Source organism: Armigeres subalbatus, chromosome 3 (genome assembly GCF_024139115.2).
Source record: "Armigeres subalbatus isolate Guangzhou_Male chromosome 3, GZ_Asu_2, whole genome shotgun sequence".
Lineage (NCBI taxonomy): Eukaryota > Metazoa > Arthropoda > Insecta > Diptera > Culicidae > Armigeres > Armigeres subalbatus.
Genome location: NC_085141.1, coordinates 237,480,273 through 237,498,594, shown reverse-complemented (window position 1 = coordinate 237,498,594; position 18,322 = coordinate 237,480,273). Strand labels below are relative to the sequence as shown.

At 41.8% G+C, this 18,322-nt stretch overlaps 1 protein-coding gene across 1 annotated transcript in view; it reads right to left on the bottom strand.

The window, feature by feature from the left end:
• LOC134221113 (receptor-type guanylate cyclase Gyc76C-like) overlaps positions 1-18,322 on the bottom strand; it is a 273,398-nt gene that overhangs the window by 24,663 nt on the left and 230,413 nt on the right. The window contains exons 4-8 of the mRNA XM_062700306.1: positions 16,189-16,874; positions 16,053-16,121; positions 4,724-4,933; positions 4,052-4,206; positions 3,210-3,426 (exon numbers count right to left, since the gene is read on the bottom strand). Coding sequence (XP_062556290.1) covers positions 3,210-3,426; positions 4,052-4,206; positions 4,724-4,933; positions 16,053-16,121; positions 16,189-16,821 — 1,284 coding nt within the window. The 5' untranslated portion in view covers positions 16,822-16,874. The remainder of the gene's footprint in view (positions 1-3,209; positions 3,427-4,051; positions 4,207-4,723; positions 4,934-16,052; positions 16,122-16,188; positions 16,875-18,322) is intronic.

Below are 18,322 nucleotides of genomic sequence, written 5' to 3'. Positions count from 1 at the left end.
CATCCTTCTCCCTGATCCCTTCCCTATTTCTATGACCTACCCCATCCTTCCCTTCTTTCCTTTCCGTTAAATGATAAGAAAGGCAATGGAGAGACGAGGCACAAATCTCCCAATTGGAGGGGCCTGAGCCAACTTGCTGACACCTGATATAGGCGTAGTTTCTCTCGAAGATGGCTCGAGAGATTTTCGATCCGCCATTGGTAGCACCGCAATTGCTGCACTAAGCACAGTGTTCCAGGATCAGACAAACGACTGGTATGACGGCGAATGTGAGCAGTAAGTGGAAGAGAAGCAGCATGGGCGGGATTGCTGCAACATCGCTCGAAGACGAACGATACAAACGGGCGCGGAACAGGCAAAGATCTATCTTCCGGAGGAAAAAGCGCCAGAACGCATTGAACGATTTTATTGCTGTTTTTTTCTTAGAAATGTACCTGAATGCAGACAATATTTCAACAAATGGTCTAGGTTCTACAAACTATTCTGGATTTCAGAGCCTTGGTCTACCAGGTCAATCACGTTTGGTATAAAACCAATAGCAACCCACCCAATCTGGATATGTCCAAACCGGATGTTCTAAGTTCTCCACATCATTCTGGAGTTCAGACCAATTGGTCTACCAATCAGAGCATGAAATATTCACTTTCATGAAGTATATTCGTTCTGACTTTTGACAAACGTGTTTTGATTATTCAAAACATAGAATGACTTATTTGTTTACTGCCCATAAATTCATAACAGTCCCAAGTTTGCTTGATTTCCTATTTACATGGGACTGTTATGAATTTATGGGCAGTTTACTGCTTCATATATTCATTTAATTTGGTAACTGCGCGCGAAAAAAACATAATTAGCCTTGATTATACTGAGATTTGCCGCTAAAAATGCCCCTCAATTGAACGTCAGGATTAGATCTATGCGTGTATTTATTTAAATCATCAAACATGTGTTCAGTTTTACGATAATTTGATAATTTGTGAAATTCAAATAAATACTCACTGACCCATATTCATTCCGAAAATTGACTGTGCAGAGCCGAATATGAATATGTTTAGAAGTGAAGTGACAAAGAAGGCCGATGGGCTTCATCAAAATATTCGAATATTTGAAGCTCTGCTACCAATTCAACCGGGCTTAATACAATTCCAATAGCAACCAATGGTATCCATACAGACCCATAGAGACCAAAACGGATATTCTAACTTCTTAAAACTATTTTGGATTGATTTTCAAGTCAACTGTGCTTGGTACAAAGCCAATAGCAATCCATCGTGTTCACACTGGCGCATGGCTTACGTTTTATAAATGTGCAAATCGAATGTCCTGAGTTGTCCAAATCATTCTCGAGTTCAAACAAACTGGTCTACCAAGGCAACTGGCCTCGATACATAACCAATAGATTTCCATGATGTTCATATAGTCGCCTTGAAGCAGTGTGCATGATATACGATTTAGATATGTTCAAATCGGATATTCTTCTTCTTTTCCTTCCTCTTATTAGCATTACGTCCCCCACTGGGACATTGCATAAAAATCTAAAGGTTCAAAAGATCCAGATGAGAGACATGAAGCCTTTTTTCCGAAAAGCTAGGTATCTTCGTTGCAAAAAGCTTGGAAAGCTCCTTTCAAAAGGCTCCTTCCGAAGCAACTCTTAAGTCTCCTTTCAATAAGCTCGAAAGGCTACTGCCAATAAGCGCAGAAACCTTCTGCTCGGAAACCTCGTTTAAAGAATACTTCGGAATATATCTTTCCAGGCTCTTGGAAGTCTCTTTTTAAGAGGCTCTGAAGGCTAGTTTAAAAACAGCTCAGAAACCTCCATTCAAAAGTCAGTGATGAACTTAATTTTAAAATTAAAAATTCACTAAAATAAAGATAAAAAAAATCCTTTTAAAGAGGCGAAGCCTCCTTCCAAGAGGCTCGGAAGCCTCCTTCCAAGAGGCTCGGAAGCCTCCTTCCAAGAGGCTCGGAAGCCTCCTTCCAAGAGGCTCGGAAGCCTCCTTCCAAGAGGCTCGGAAGCCTCCTTCCAAGAGGCTCGGAAGCCTCCTTCCAAGAGGCTCGAAAGCCTCCTTCCAAGAGGCTCGGAAGCCTCCTTTCAAGAGGCCTCGGAAGCCTCCTTTCAAGAGGCCTCGGAAGCCTCCTTCCAAGAGGCTCGGAAGCCTCTTTCCAAGAGGCTCGGAAGCCTCCTTCCAAGAGGCTCGGAAGCCTCCTTCCAAGAGGCTCGGAAGCATCCTTCCAAGAGGCTCGGAAGCCACAATGATCCATCGGAGACACTGGGAACTCCCTATCAAGAGGCTCGTAAGTCGTAACCCTACACACTTAAATCATTTCACAGATTTCGGTGACTTTTGCTTCAATTCACCGAAATCTCAACGGCAGATTTGTTCGGTAATTATTTCACCAAACTTTCGGCGATTTTTCCTTTGATCAACTGTCAAAACCACTGAAAATCTGTAAAATTATTCACTGAACAGTTCTGCTGTAGAGATTTCGGTGAAATTTCACAGAAATCTGCGATTTTTTTAAGAGTGTAGTTTCAGTTTCAGTCTCAGGGAAGGCTTGGACTTGGAGGTTACCGAGCCTCTATGAAGTAAGCTTCCAAGCCTTGTGGGAAGTCTTGTGGGAAGCTTGACGTATAAAACCAATTTGAGTCAGAAAGGTCCACGGTATAATGAAAACTTTAGACAATTTTTAGTTTTGTGGTTTGTTTTTAAGATATCTTATGAAACACGCTTATTTTCAAAAGATCAATTTTAGAGTGAAATGCTAGCCTTTGAGTACAACTTTGTTGCACGAGGAAGGGAAAGATCCTTCTTTTTCAGTGGATATGTGTGCAAATAAAATTAATAAATCAACAAAGAATTCAAAATATGCCATTGAATAAACTTCACAATGGATGAGAATGAATGAGAAATTTGCGAAGAACATTGAATTGGTTTGTTAAGAAAACTGAAAGTCTCGATAATAAAGACAAAAAAAAATTGTACAATTGCTCAGATTTTATACTATCCAGCTTGTTTTGTAATTATTTCCTACATTCAGGTTTCCTGCATTTCCTGCAAAATATAGCTATAAAATCAGTTTTAAATTGAGTGCAAAAGTTAAAATCGAATTGATTTGTAATTGCTCAACTAGTACCATAGCAAACCCAACCAACTTGCAATAATCGTTCGAATAGAAATTTCAACATACATTGAATCGAGTCTACTCACCTTGGCGTACTCTTTGAACAGCACCGGCATACGGAACGAGAACGGTTCCTTCTGGTTGTACTCGCGCACTTTGTTGGTGAACTGTTCGAACTCGGGATGCGGTTCGGAAGCGACCACCACCAGCAAGCTGCGACCTCGCTGCAGGAACGATTCCATTTCCTTGCAGTTTTTGTGATGGGAGACCCGATCCAACCGCCACAGGTACTTTTTCGATTCTCTGCAAAGGGTTTGGATAAATTGAAATTGAACTTGACGTTCGAAACGTATGAAGAGAAAAAACTCGTCTATTGTAATTTACATTCAGTGAGAGAATCAAGCATGACATTCTTTTGATGTGGTTTATTGCATGTTCGTATAAAGTTTGGCACTAAAAGAAGGGAAAGAATATGTTGATGGATGTACCAATAATTAATATTAAATGTTTACGCATGATTGACAGCTCTTACGAATTTTTCGAAAATGAAATGTAATTAGTGGCAAGCTTTTGACTTTGATCTTTTCCGTACATCTAAATCGTCATTGAATGAACTGATTTCTATAAGTGTATTTAACCCTATAGGTTCATTACTACAGGTAACGTATGTGTCTAACATTTGAACATCGAATCAATATTTGATAGAGAGGAACACTCTTATTGTCAAATTTATACAACTATTTTTACTATACTATAGCAAATTTAACAATCTCTTTGACAATTTAAGACTCTAGAAATTGTCCAGGTGTTATTAGAAAGAAACTGAAGGATCGTTTTGTTATATTCATAGTAGAATTAGAAGGCTGAGTAATAAAGATGGTATGTCTAACATAATAGTTGAACAGATTGCGAGAAAACGCTTACTTACTTCAGAGAATATGTCATCATATCGACGAATATCACCAGATATTCACCCTTAGAGAATAATTGCATTGCGTCCATTTGCGTCATCATATCTACCAGGGCGTTGGGACTCCCCAAGAAAACGTATATTCGCGTTCGATTCATCGTATTCTGAATGATCTGTTGCAGGAAGATAACGACGAAAATAATGGTTTTAATATTTTCCTGTATGACAACGATTTGCAAACAGCTTCATGGAATTCGTGGCTGATTGGTGACTATTCAATTATTATAACACAAAGCGAGAACATGTTAGCTGGAAACCGAACGCATTTGTGGATGCAGCCTCGGCTATAAGCCGATAGAGGAATAATTAAATTACAACATCGACATCATGTGGCGTCCGGCACTAATTAGTTGCATTTTGATTTTGCTTTGCTCTATTCGTCTAAAGGACATTCTGACTATGAAATTTGATTAAACAGCTTCACAAACACTTTGCATGACATAATGGGATTCTACAATGAAAGAGAAATGGTATTTTTTGATCGTAATACAAAAGCGAAGCAGCCAGACAACGAATTGGTGCGACACTCTATGGCCAATTAAAAGCACAACCACGAACGCAGCGACGTGTTTCACCTCAGTCGCAGGTACAAGCTGATTACATTTAATTATTTATGTAATAACATAATACCGTATACCAATATCCACTACGACAACAATCCAGATTGTTTTCGCAGCACTTGTGATAGTCGATCACCTCCTCCACGTGATTGACGGTGAGGTTGTTGCGCTGGGCCTGGTTTTCCAGCGACACCGCCACGTTTTTCCACATCTCCTCGTGGATGATGGAGAACTTTTTCCACCCGTAGTACATCAGCAGTGATACGATGGATTTCGTGACCTGATTGATGAAAGAAGTAAAAGCACGGTGTGAGGCTTAAAAGGATAAATGCTGGACATGGGAAATGTTAGAAATAGCGTAAAGCTTTAAATTTACGCGAGACAGAAGTTTATGATAACCATGCATTTATAATAAACTTCTGTGTCCGCAAAACTTTATAAAATGATCAATATAGCTTCATCAAGGTTTGTTCATTAGGTTCAAAAATTGCATTTAGACCAAACAAATTTGCAATAGATCAAAAACAACTGTTTCTTTTCAAACAACCTGAGGTTGGCCACTTGGCTGCCGAACTCGTCCAAATCCTTGTCCGTCGGATCGCTATCAAGATCTATTTTTGTCTGACACTCTGGCTACGTGCCTGGCCTCCGTAGTCATTCAATTTTAACGGTGTGAACAATAGATGGTTTTTGAAATATCTCAGAATGCTTCCAGGAGAAATACGAGCGATAAAATGTTCAGGGGAATTTCAGAAATTCAATTTACCTCCTCTACAATTATGGTATGATAAAAGCAGGCCTCCATTAAGGAATATATTTACGAACATTCCACCGGCATTCAAAGAAGAAGTAAGGCGACTCAAAGAACTACTTGTCATGAAAATTGATGGATATATCTTTTTGTTCTTCGTTACTGATCGTCCCGAAAGGAAGAAATGATTTTCGACGGGTTGTTGATCTGAGGGGATCGAATAAGGGTATGCGATAAGACACTTTTTCCTAACGAAACGAAACGAAACGAAATTTAAAATGTGTATGTTGATTCGAAACGAAACGAAACGAAATATAAATTATTTCCGAAAATTCGAAACGATACGAAATCAAGGTCCATTCAATTCGAAATTTTACGAAACGAAACGAAATTTTAATTTTTTTCCGCGGAATTTTTATTGAATTGATTTTAAAGTTTACAAAACTGGTTCACACGCAATCCAGATGTATATCTCCAAAATTGAAAATTTTGTATGAAAAACTGCAAGTGGGTTTTTGATTATCCTGGTCATTGTAGTAACAAAATAAGCAGTCTGAGATAAATCGCCGCTTCTCCGTTTACAATTGGCGAAAAGGCAATACCCCAGCATTAGTGCAGTTCCTAATTTCATTTTATTATCATATTTAGGATGTGATTCCTTCTTTAGAAGTAGACATTTTGCCTAGACTTGTAGATATAATGTCTTCAATGAAAGCAAAAACCTGTCTAGGATCACTTAAAGTGATATTATCCAATTGTAGATATGATTCAATTTTTGAAATGAAGTCTGCGTCTGGAATGGGACAAAGAAATATGATATCCATTCGTAAACAGTTTGTTTGGTATTAGACAAATATGAATGTAATTTTTTTGATAAATAGTATCCATCTTTCTGAAAATTGTCTAATATGTTAAATAGTCCCTTTTATGAACACAGCAAGAAATTATGAAACTTCAACGACGTGTAAATTTGCAGCTTACCGCATCAAACGAATTAACATTCGATATTCAAATAAATTTGACTGAATTTTACAAGCAAGCATAGTTTAAATTTTTTTCGATTTAAAAGAATAGTGAGATCGATTGAATGTTACGTTTATTTGCATGCTCCAAATATGTGCATGGAAATACATTTAAAATCACAAAATATTTTTATCTGTAAAAATTAATTACAGTATACCCCGCTGATCCGACAAATGTATGGCCGGACCACAGATAACAGATATTGAGGCTAGCATCCGATACAAGTTTAAACATCCACAACCGTTAATTCAAATGTATTTTAAATTGGGACCACGTTTGGCAATCGATTGAAGATGGCGCAAGGATCATTGTTATTGAAAACGCAGCTTAAATGCAGCTGTCTAATACATTGGCTGCGTTCGACGGTTGTTAATCCGCTGCGTTTGTATGTACTGCCGCAATCAGTTGAGTAGATGGCAGGAGTTTACACAGGATTTTCAATGAAATTTGTTCTAGCCTAAATATCTGTTATCTGTGGCCGGACTAACGTGGTTTCTGTCGTTAATCCGACTGTCAAATCCGTATAAATGAACCAAAACAAAATCACAGCACAAATTAGAAAACCTACAGTATAATGTGTTGATTATTTTTATTCCGGAAAATTCCGAATTAGCGAGATCCGAACTAACGAGTCGTCGGATTAGCGAGGTCCGGATAAGCGGGGAGATACTGTATACAGAAAATCCTTTCATTAGTAAATAATTCCAAATCCACGTTTTACAAAATTACCTTCTTTATGTAATACTTTTTCTATTCTTTAGCCACCAACAATAATCGGTATTCAGAGTTTTACTATTTCTGGAAAACTGTACATTCTGGCAAATTACGTTCTGGCAATTGGTCAATTCTGGCATATGGTCCATTCTGGGGAATGGGTTTCTGGTAAAAATCATTGTGGCAAATGCCATACAATCATTGAGCTAACTCAAAACCAGAAAAAGGTAGATAGTAGATAGAGAATTGTTAATAGCATACATTTGCTCGCTAGACAAATACTCTACACCTTTCTAGAATCTATAAAATCGCAAAGTTTTTACGGCAGCAGTTTGCCAGGTATGAAGAAATAATGTTTCCTTTCTCATACAAAAACTTGTTACAAAAGGATATCACTTACTTCTAAATTCAACCTTTTTATATGAAGCTCGGAGAGTCAACTCGACGAACCAAGTAATAGTCTATTTGTCCTTGTATGTGTTTGTGCATATGAGGCATGTAAAAATCGTTGTCAAATTCATGAGTAATGGTATAAGCCGTTCACGCCCTTACAGTCAATTTGGGATTAGGAGAGGGAAATTAGTTTGACAATTATAAGAGACCGAGGAATGCTCTGCATCTCAGTGAGCGCCACGGGAAAGGAACCTTTGGTTTGTTGAAAAGGTAATTCATGTGAAGTCTTGGTAAGCGACTAAATATTTATAGTAAACGAAGTTATTATGAAAACTCGAAAACGAAAACCGTGTTTCAAATCAATCTAACTTCGTTTAATCAATGTGCTTCCTTTAATAATAATGTTTTCATTGAGGCCTACTTAACTGTTAAGTGATGCTTAGTGAACCGCCTAAAGCTGGTTTGAGACATAAGAGGTGAAGAAGTCGGCCGATAATAAGAAAGAGGTGCTTTAAAAATAATTCACAAATTCCATAAGAGTTCACGCCATGGCTTTGCCTCTTTGACAAAGTTGTACTGATCAGATTCGTATCTGATTACATTTATACTCTGAGCCTGACGTCTTAAATATTGACATTTCTAACAAAACACTGAAGACGTTTTATAGATAAAAACTAAATACGTATTTGTCGACTCAGAATGGGATTATGCAGTAACCGTTAATATGAAAATTTGTATAACATTAAGTTTTGAAAACAGCTTTATGGTTTTGTTCAGTGGCGCAGCCAACATTTTTTAAAATACACTACCGTACGAGTATGGTTTATGTCTAAATTTGTTTCGAAATTCCGCGGAATTCCGTTAAGTTTCGTTAAAAGCTAATTTTTTCTAGCGAAAATTTTGTGATTTTACGAAACGAAACGAAATCAAGAAATCAGATTTCGCCACGCTTAAATTCCGCGAAATTCCGCGGAATTTCGTTTCGAACCACCTGAAACGAAATTTTTCGAAATACCGCATATGCTTAGGATCGAATAGAAACATAATTCATACACCTTTCAGAATGCCTACATTTCAAAACATGTTGGCATCTTACTTTTCTACGATTGATCTTACGAGGCAAAATGTGCTTTCGGGAAACAGTCTGAAAAATTCTATGTTTTTTCTGCATCGAAAGCATTGTTTTAGTTTTAAGAGATAGTTTGCAGAGGACAGACGTGAAACAGAAAGTGTTCTTTGATCACTATCAGGAAAGTCCAACAAGTTCGTCTGATCTGTCCGTCTGGTCTGTCCATCAAAGTCGTTAGTCCGTCAAGCTCTGATGTTCTGGTGTTCAAAGTCTGGACCCATCACACCATCTGTCCCGGGATGTCCGGGATGGAAACTGTTGTAGCAACCGAAGTCAAAATACCCCCGTCAGGTTCAAGTTTTGCTGAGAGGCAGTTAGGCACGGATTACCAAAGTACTCTTCGCGCCACACGTTACAAGTCCTTAGTCTCTAGTACAGGTCTGCCCAACCTTTTCAAGCCACGGGCCAATTTTCAGATTGACAACGGGCCAGGATATATTTGGTACAGATTTTTTATACATTTTCAAAATAACCAAAGCAAAATATATATTTCCCACAATGGTATTAGTTTTACAGAACGGTCAATTTTTTTAAAGAAATACTAAACACGATATTATTGCGTTGGATCAATCTTTTTGTTGTGCTTATTTACTTTTTACCTAACAGGATATGGAATTGTTGACTTCTTTCCAATACACGACGCATTTTGATTTCACAATCGGTGGTAGAACTTCACAAGCAGACAATGAGGCTCAACAATTACTTTTTACTGTTTTCATGTTTGATAAGAGTTGTTCACACTAATATCTACTTAAATATGAAGAGAGAAAATATCTTCAAGAGATGTGTCTTTCTGCAATTCAGATTTGAACTTGTTGTTGCATTTGAGGTCAATTATCTCCATTTGAAACATTCCAAGTGCGTTATATACATCAGTAAACGGTGCTGATGAACTGTGTTTTAAAAAATTAGCAAATAGGTTTAAAAGCTACTGTCGGAAGGCTTCGAGTTCACCAGCATATTCAACAGATTTGCAGGAACTGTTTTCTACCGGACTAGAGTTTTCGACAACCAATAAGATTGTGTCAAATTGTTTCAATAGTTTGCATGTTGGATAACGAAAGTTCGACGTGTTGATCCCTGACTTGCAGCTTAATGTTCAAGTCATTGAGATGTTTGTTGACATGTACTATAATGCTACGTACACACCAGTCAAGCAGTTCGACGAACATTGACTCCACCCCCAAGAAAACGCTTCGGTTGCTGCTTTGTTGGAACGTGTGTAAAGTTGTTCGAACAACCATTTGACAGTTGGCGGCTCGGTTGGGAAAAATTAAAACGGTTTGATTTTGGTTTGAGTTGTCGGGGGTGGAGTCAAGGTTCGCCGAACATGTTTGAGCATTTGTAGTGAAGTTGCACAAACCCCCATATATTTTTTGATGGTTGGTGCTCGAGTTGGTGTTTCGGTCGTTCGTGTGTGATATTGTTGGTCGAATAAATTGATTGTTCGTGTCGGTGTTGATAAAATTGATGAATGTTTGAATAAACGGGAGGTGGAGTCAATGTTGGTCGAACTGCTTGACCGTGTGTACGTTCCATAAAGGCCAAGCAAGACCCATCCAGGATCATGCAGCTTGCACATTGGTTTTGCTTTATCCTGTAAAAATAGTTCGATTTTATTTCGCTCTCAAGCCAGTTAGCCAACGAACTAACAAAACAAATCTCCGTATTATGCTTCCGTTGTCGTTTACATAATTTGGAATTAGTGGTAGTTGAGTTTCATCGCGTAGGTAAAGTTGATTTTTAACGAGCGACGCTACATCACAAATATTGATCGTTTTTGGACATGGATTTTTTTTTGGTAAAAATGCAATGTACAGAAAAATATCACAAATTAACTTTTGAGGCTGATAATCAATTGATTTACAAATAAACAAATTGCTTTAATTTTCAAATGTCACAACCCCAGTGTTATTTCCGCCATTGCCGGAGTTCCATCAGTTGTTAGGCCTCATGTTTTCAAAGAAGAGTTCAAGCTCCTTAATACAGGTCTTAACAGCTTTCCTCAGGTCGATACCGGTAGTTATTCCCTTCATTGGGATCAAAGCTGCTCATTCCTATGTGATTTGAAGATGATAGTAAATTCCCCTTCTGAAGCCAGCTGTATGTGCCTTGTATTTTACATTTAGTATTTTCATCGATTGCGAGCAGATAGAATCAGAAGGAGGTGGCTTGTTCACGTAACGTAATCTACTCTTCTGTGAGAACTTTAACTCTTCAATGTGCTGTACGAGGAACTAATACCTGTGAAAAAGGCTTTTTCTTTAGAGCAAACGATATCATCAACAATCGATATGCATTCCCTAACAAGTTCTCCGTCGTGGAAAGGTTTCATCCGGTTTCATCAGGTATCATCCGTATTGCCAAAATCTCATTACCAGCAAAACTGGCCTGTGCTGCATTATTCGACTCCGTATTGGCCCAGATTTTTTTTCAATCAGCAATAACCTACAGTATTCATTAATAAATAATAGGAAGAAGCTTCTCGACCCAGATAGAAAAGCTTTCGGGTCGGTTATGAAGTATGTTTTCTTACACACCGCGGGCCACATAAAATGCAGCCAGGGGCCGCACCAGACCCGCGAGCCGTACGTTGGGCAGCCCTGCTCTAGTACAATACGACTCAGTGCCTTCTTCTTATTGGCATCACATCCCCCACATAGACATTGCCGCCACGCAGCTCGCAGTATTCATTCAAGCACTTCCACAGTTGTTGCCTGCGATATTTCTCAGCCAGGTTACCATTTTAGCATTTGTATATTATAAGACTAACATGCCCTATCCTGACTTGCGCTGATCTGGCTCTGAACACGTTAGTGTCAACCCTTGTATGGCCTCCCTGCGTGCCATAAGGCATGCAAAGATAACCATGGGATCATTAAAGGCGACTACTAGGATTCGGCGGCAGCCACAAGGGGGACCCAAATACAATGAGTGAAGCTAAAACTAATTCTATTGACGATGCGTTAAGCATGGAGGTGGTAAACCTCTTTGTCAATAGGGGTTTGGTAAGGTCTTCTCCCAGGGAGGCGGAGAGCGGAGTGACGGAGGCTGCAACTAGCAGCACCGGAGTCTCCCCAGCAGTGACGGGGTATAGTTCTATCAGCACGCTCGGCGGGCCACTACTCATGATGCGGGTGGTCACCGAACAACTCGATGATATCATCGAGTTCGCGAACGCAAGGCAGAACATCAGTAAGGAGCTGAAACAGAACCTTCGGATGCTTCGCCAGGCTGTTCGAGTCGCAAGACAAGAACAGGATGCGTTTATCAGGCGGGTGGTGGGAAGAGAGAAGCTCGACAAAGGTGCCCAAACCGATGCCATCTTCTTCCTTGGAGGAGCGACCATGGCCCAAGAGGCGATTGATTTCGCCCTGACAGCCAAGGAAGGAAAGACCGAAAATCCCTGGTATCTGGTCAGTAGGCCAAAGCGGAAGTCCAACGCATCTCCACCCGCAAAGCTAAGGACAAAGGCGAGGCCTTGTTGGTGAAAACTGATAAGAAAAAGTACGCTGAAGTCTTTAAATCGATGCGGGCGGCCGAAAAGCTTTCGGCGCTGGGTCAGGACGTGCGAAGCGTCAGACGCACCACTAGCGGTGAAATGATGTTGATTCTAAAACGCAGAGCGCAGGCTAGTGGGACTGACTACAGGAAGCTGGTCCAAGAGGTTTTGAGTGACGACGCCGTGGTGAGATCGTTGGGGGCGGATGTACCCATCTAGTGCAAGCAACTGGACGAGGTCACGAATGCGGACGACGTCATCTCTGCCGTCAGAGACCAGTGTGGTACAGAGGTCGAGAAGACCTTCGTGCCCTATCGGAGAAACAAACAAGAAGAAGCTGAATCTTAATCACTGTGCAACTGCCCAGCAGCTGCTGTGGCAGTCGGTCTCGGAGTCGAGGACTGCCCTCCTGTCCGACCCGTACAACGTCCCTGTCGATAACTGCAATTGGGTGGCGGACGGTACCCGATACAAGATGTGGTACACTCCTCTGCTGCGGGTGTCGCGATAGTCAAGATGAATGGTGTGTTATATTGTAGCTAATATGCCCCACCAGGGTGGCCATTAGAATAGGCTATCTTCTGACCTAGTGGGTCGTATGCCGGTTGTCATAGCAGGAGATTTTAATGGATGCGTTGGTAGCTCCGACGCCGGTAGGAACGGCCTGTCAAGCTCAGATTTCGCAAGGGTAAGACGCTATTAACACGGTGGTAAAGACCGCCGACATAGCGATCCAACAGAAAAGTCGAGTTATTCGATATTGTGCGTTAGTGACATTTGATGTGAAGAACGGCTTCTACAGTGCAAGCTGGGATGCCAACGCGTTTCACCGCGTTACACCGGTTTAACCTGCCGGAATCCCGGAAGGATTCCCTTCGGAATCCCGGAAGGATTCCCTTCGGAATCCCGGAAGGATTCCCTTCGGAATCCCGGAAGGATTCCCTTCGGAATCCCGGAAGGATTCCCTACGGAATCCCGGAAGGATTCCTTCGAATCCTGGAAGGATTCCTTCGAATCGGAAGGATTCCTTCGAATCGGAAGGATTCCCTTCGGAATCCCGGAAGGATTCCCTTCGGAATCCCGGAAGGATTCCTTCGAATCCCGGAAGGATTCCTTCGGAATCCCGGAAGGATTCCCTTCGAATCCCGGAAGGATTCCCTTCGGAATCCCGGAAGGATTCCTTCGGAATCCCGGAAGGATTCCTTCGGAATCCCGGAAGGATTCCCTTCGGAATCCCGGAAGGATTCCCTTCGAATCCCGGAAGGATTCCTTCGAATCCCGGAAGGATTCCTTCGAATCCCGGAAGGATTCCCTTCGGAATCCCGGAAGGATTCCTTCGGAATCCCGGAAGGATTCCTTCGGGATCCCGGAAGGATTCCTTCGAATCCCGGAAGGATTCCCTTCGGAATCCCGGAAGGATTCCTTCGAATCCCGGAAGGATTCCCTTCGGAATCCCGGAAGGATTCCCTTCGGAATCCCGGAAGGATTCCTTCGAATCCCGGAAGGATTCCTTCGGAATCCCGGAAGGATTCCCTTCGAATCCCGGAAGGATTCCTTCGGAATCCCGGAAGGATTCCCTTCGGAATCCCGGAAGGATTCCCTTCGGAATCCCGGAAGGATTCCTTCGAATCCCGGAAGGATTCCTTCGAATCCCGGAAGGATTCCCTTCGGAATCCCGGAAGGATTCCCTTCGGAATCCTGGAAGGATTCCTTCGAATCCCGGAAGGATTCCTTCGAATCCTGGAAGGATTCCTTCGAATCCCGGAAGGATTCCTTCGGAATCCCGGAAGGATTCCCTTCGAATCCCGGAAGGATTCCTTCGAATCGGAAGGATTCCCTTCGAATCCCGGAAGGATTCCTTCGGAATCCCGGAAGGATTCCTTCGAATCCCGGAAGGATTCCTTCGAATCCCGGAAGGATTCCTTCGAATCCCGGAAGGATTCCCTTCGAATCCCGGAAGGATTCCTTCGGAATCCCGGAAGGATTCCTTCGAATCCCGGAAGGATTCCTTCGAATCCCGGAAGGATTCCTTCGAATCCCGGAAGGATTCCTTCGGAATCCCGGAAGGATTCCTTCGGAATCCCGGAAGGATTCCCTTCGAATCCCGGGAGGATTTCCCTTCGGAATCCCGGAAGGATTCCCTTCGGAATCCCGGAAGGATTCCCTTCGGAATCCCGGAAGGATTCCCTTCGGAATCCCGGGAGGATTCCTTCGAATCCCGGAAGGATTCCCTTCGAATCCCGGAAGGATTCCTTCGGAATCCCGGAAGGATTCCCTTCGAATCCCGGAAGGATTCCCTTCGAATCCCGGAAGGATTCCTTCGGAATCCCGGAAGGATTCCTTCGGAATCGGAAGGATTCCTTCGAATCCCGGGAGGATTTCCCTTCGGAATCCCGGAAGGATTTCCCTTCGGAATCCCGGGAGGATTTCCCTTCGGAATCCCGGGAGGATTTCCCTCGGAATCCCGGAAGGATTTCCTTCGGAATCCCGGAAGGATTCCCTTCGGAATCCCGGAAGGATTCCCTTCGGAATCCCGGAAGGATTCCCTTCGGAATCCCGGAAGGATTCCCTTCGGAATCCCGGAAGGATTCCCTGATTGGTGGAAGAGGCAGACACTAGCGCTATTTCCAATTCCTGGGGAGCCGCCAGGTGACCCATTGGCGTATAGACCCATCTATCTAATCGACACGACGGGGATCATTCTCAACAGACTGACCCCGTACTTTGATGGTATGGACGGTTTGTCAAACAATCAGTTTGCTTTTCCTAAGTCCCTAAGTTCTTTAAATGACATAGTGGAAAAGTCATTGTTTACATTTGCGACTTTCGCCCTTATGAAGAGGAATTAGATCTTTTTTTCAATGAACGTATCTGCTCGGTAAAAATCAAGGATAGAAGATAATATATGAGGAGATAATGCTGTTTTAAATGAACGCGTCTGCCCATTATAAGGAGAAAGGGGGAAATAACGCCTACTTTAAATAAACACTAGGGTGGATCAAATTAGCACGGAAAAAACTTTTTTCAACTTTTTTGGTGGGCCGTTCTCTTATTCCTTTCTATTTGATGCCCTGATGCTCTGGACAAAATTTCAGCCAAAACGGTCAACGTTTGGGCGGTGCTGTACTCATTGGAAGTTTTTATGGGAAAATATTTGCAGAAACATAAAAAACAGGGATTTACAGTTAGACGACACAATTTACGATGAAGAACTTTGATACTCAATCAGATCTTGAAGAATTTAATACAGAATGTTATGCTGAAAATCGCGAGAAGATTTGTGTTTTCCCGGCGAAGTTATTAGCATTTCTCTGAAGTGGGGTTTGAGCAAATTTCTTTTCTCCAGTAAAATGCTGACATTCGAGCATCAGGGCATCAAATAGAAACGAATAAGAGAACGGCCCATCAGAAAATTTAAAAAAGGGTTTTTTGGGCCACCTTAATAAACACGTTAGTCATTATGGGGTCCTCTTTAGCCGTGCGGTAAGACGCGCGGCTACAAAGCAAGACCATGCTGAGGATGGCTGGGTTCGATTCCCGGTGCCGGTCTAGGCAATCTTCGGATTGGAAATTGTCTCGACTTCCCTGGGCATAAAAGTATCATCGTGTTAGCCTCATGATATACGAATGCAAAAATGGTAACTTGGCTTAAAAACCTCGAAGTTAATAACTGTGGAAGTGCTTAATGAACACTAAGCTGCGAGGCGGCTCTGTACCAGTGTGGGGATGTTGTTATTTGGCCTTCTTTTGATAGATTTTTAATTGAAAAATATCAATTAGTGCATGGATCCCTTTCACCGGGAAAAAAACATCCCAATTGTAGACACATTATGCAACTGTCATTAAGCCATATTTCAATGTGTAAAGCAATTTTTTGATGCAATTACCTGCGTATCGGGAGGTTCCGTTCTCGCAAACGTTGGAATTGGAGTGCTCCGATGCAGCTCAGAGCAGCGCTGAAAACGGACCAAAACTCAATTCAATTACAGCCAATTAAGGGTAACTAGGCGGCGCATTACTCACGTAGGAGATCATCGGAATGTCTCGGCTTTGCGACACAATGGCTTCAGTCTTGCAGGTACCTTCCGGTCCGAAAATGGCAGCCACACCGTCACAAATCATCTCCGTTATGGCACGCGTCGCAGTCACCGTATCGCCTCGGGTGTCGTACCACCGCAGCGCCAGTGTTACATTCGGCAGCAAGTCAGGATCATCGTTGATTTCTCCCAGCGCGATGGTCAGTGCGCCGGAAATGGCCAAGCCCTGCTTGTCCTTCATGCTACCCTTGAGCGCCGTCAGGTAACCGACCACCAGCTGCGTACGGTTGTTTTTAAATTTTTGATGAGTTGAATTTGAGGTAGCTATCTTGGGAACAAATATCGCTCCCGATGCATAAGGATTATGCGCTTGTGGGAGGCTGAACAGAGATTGTGATAACTGTTGCTGGTGCTGTTGCTGTTGTTGTTGCTGTTGCTGCTGCTGGGTGGTTCCCAGGGCGGCCTGAGCAGCGGCCAGCATCGGTGAGGTCGGGGACAGCGACTGCGACAGGGTCGTTGTCGAGCCAGCCGCTGACGGTTGGAACGTTCCATCGAAGTTCGGGGCGCCGGCTAACGCCGCCGAGAGCAGTGAGAGCAATAGGGCGGGCCAACGCGTCATGGCCCCTTAGAACGGGGCCGATCGGCGCGACTCCACGCGTTGGTTAACACCTGCTGGAAGAGACAGATAAAACAATTACGTTACTCAAATGTATTTTTTATTGACCTATGTAATTGTTATTGAGGAAATTAAAATTTGTAGATGAAGATAATGTTTCAAGATATCCTGCTATTTTGTATTCTTTAGATTTTTGTTGAAATCACATCCTCCACTGATTCTCCATAAACTTCGTGAATTGAAAAGTTTAATTGAACGATCGAAAAAAGAAGCTGATCTATGAATTTTTGACTCAGAGAATAAAAAAGTACGATGCTACATGATTACCAAAATCGATTGGAATTTCCCAGGATACCAAAGCAATCATATAATAAGTGACATTTCCAGATTTTTTTAAATGAAATTTGAATAAACTCTGTAAAAACATTCCTGTTTGAGTTGAAAGTTCATTTTTGTCACACCCTTCCGCATCTAACCTCTTCAATTATTATAGCTATGTGTACTTTTTAATAATCCCAGAATCCAACGCTACTTGTCTCGGCAGCAAAGCCTGGTGCAATACAATACGTTATGATACTTTGGGTTCGGTCAGAGGTACATCAAACCGTCGCCTCAGAGCCTTTTTATGACTTGTGTGACACGAATAGAAATTCCGCATGATTATATTTTCCTTGTTTCAATCTACCGAGCTGACGTTATTCAAGCCATCAGTTTGCAGTCCGCAAAAACCCAAAGTTTTCCCAAACCATTAGCTTTCCGACATGAAAAGTATTATGTTAAATCACTGCGTAATTTCTGGCATAGTCTCACATTTTCCAGAATGTACAATAAAATTCTTATGTAATTAAGTGGTTTATTGATAAAGTAAAGTGCCTCTAAAAACAAATATAACCAGCCCATAATTGCTGTCTACATCTATGTGGGAGAAATACGCTTTGGTTTGATGCGTGCTATAACTACTGCTGTATTGAACAAAGTTCATCCCTCAAAGTAGAAATAATGATTCCGTTTTATTCAATCTCAATATACGAACTCAAATACTAAAAATACTCATTCCTGTAAACACACTATACCTTACTACCGAACTCAAACAGGAATCGAAAACGCCACGATGAGTTGCCTATTTCTTTCACATTGCAAAGCGTGCAGTAAATAGAAAAAAAACTTTCATTCAAATCTGCTTGAGGGTCTCTTGAGGAAGAGAATTATTTGTAGTGCAGCATATTGCTTTTATCTCATCAAAGTATAGAGTTCAGCAGTTTAAAACCAGCGAGAGCTTTGCGACATAAGTACTTGAGTATCTGCAGTCGTTGACATCATTCATTCATGAAGTTCGTTTTAAAAAATACCGATTTCCGTGGCTTCCCTTCCGGCAGAAAAGTTATAATACGCAACATGCTGGATGGAGGTAATAATACCTAAGCTCTATTATCATTTCATAGAAGCCTGATATAATATGCAAGGGAACGGTGTAATTTACCAGATTGAAAAGTCTAAATCAATT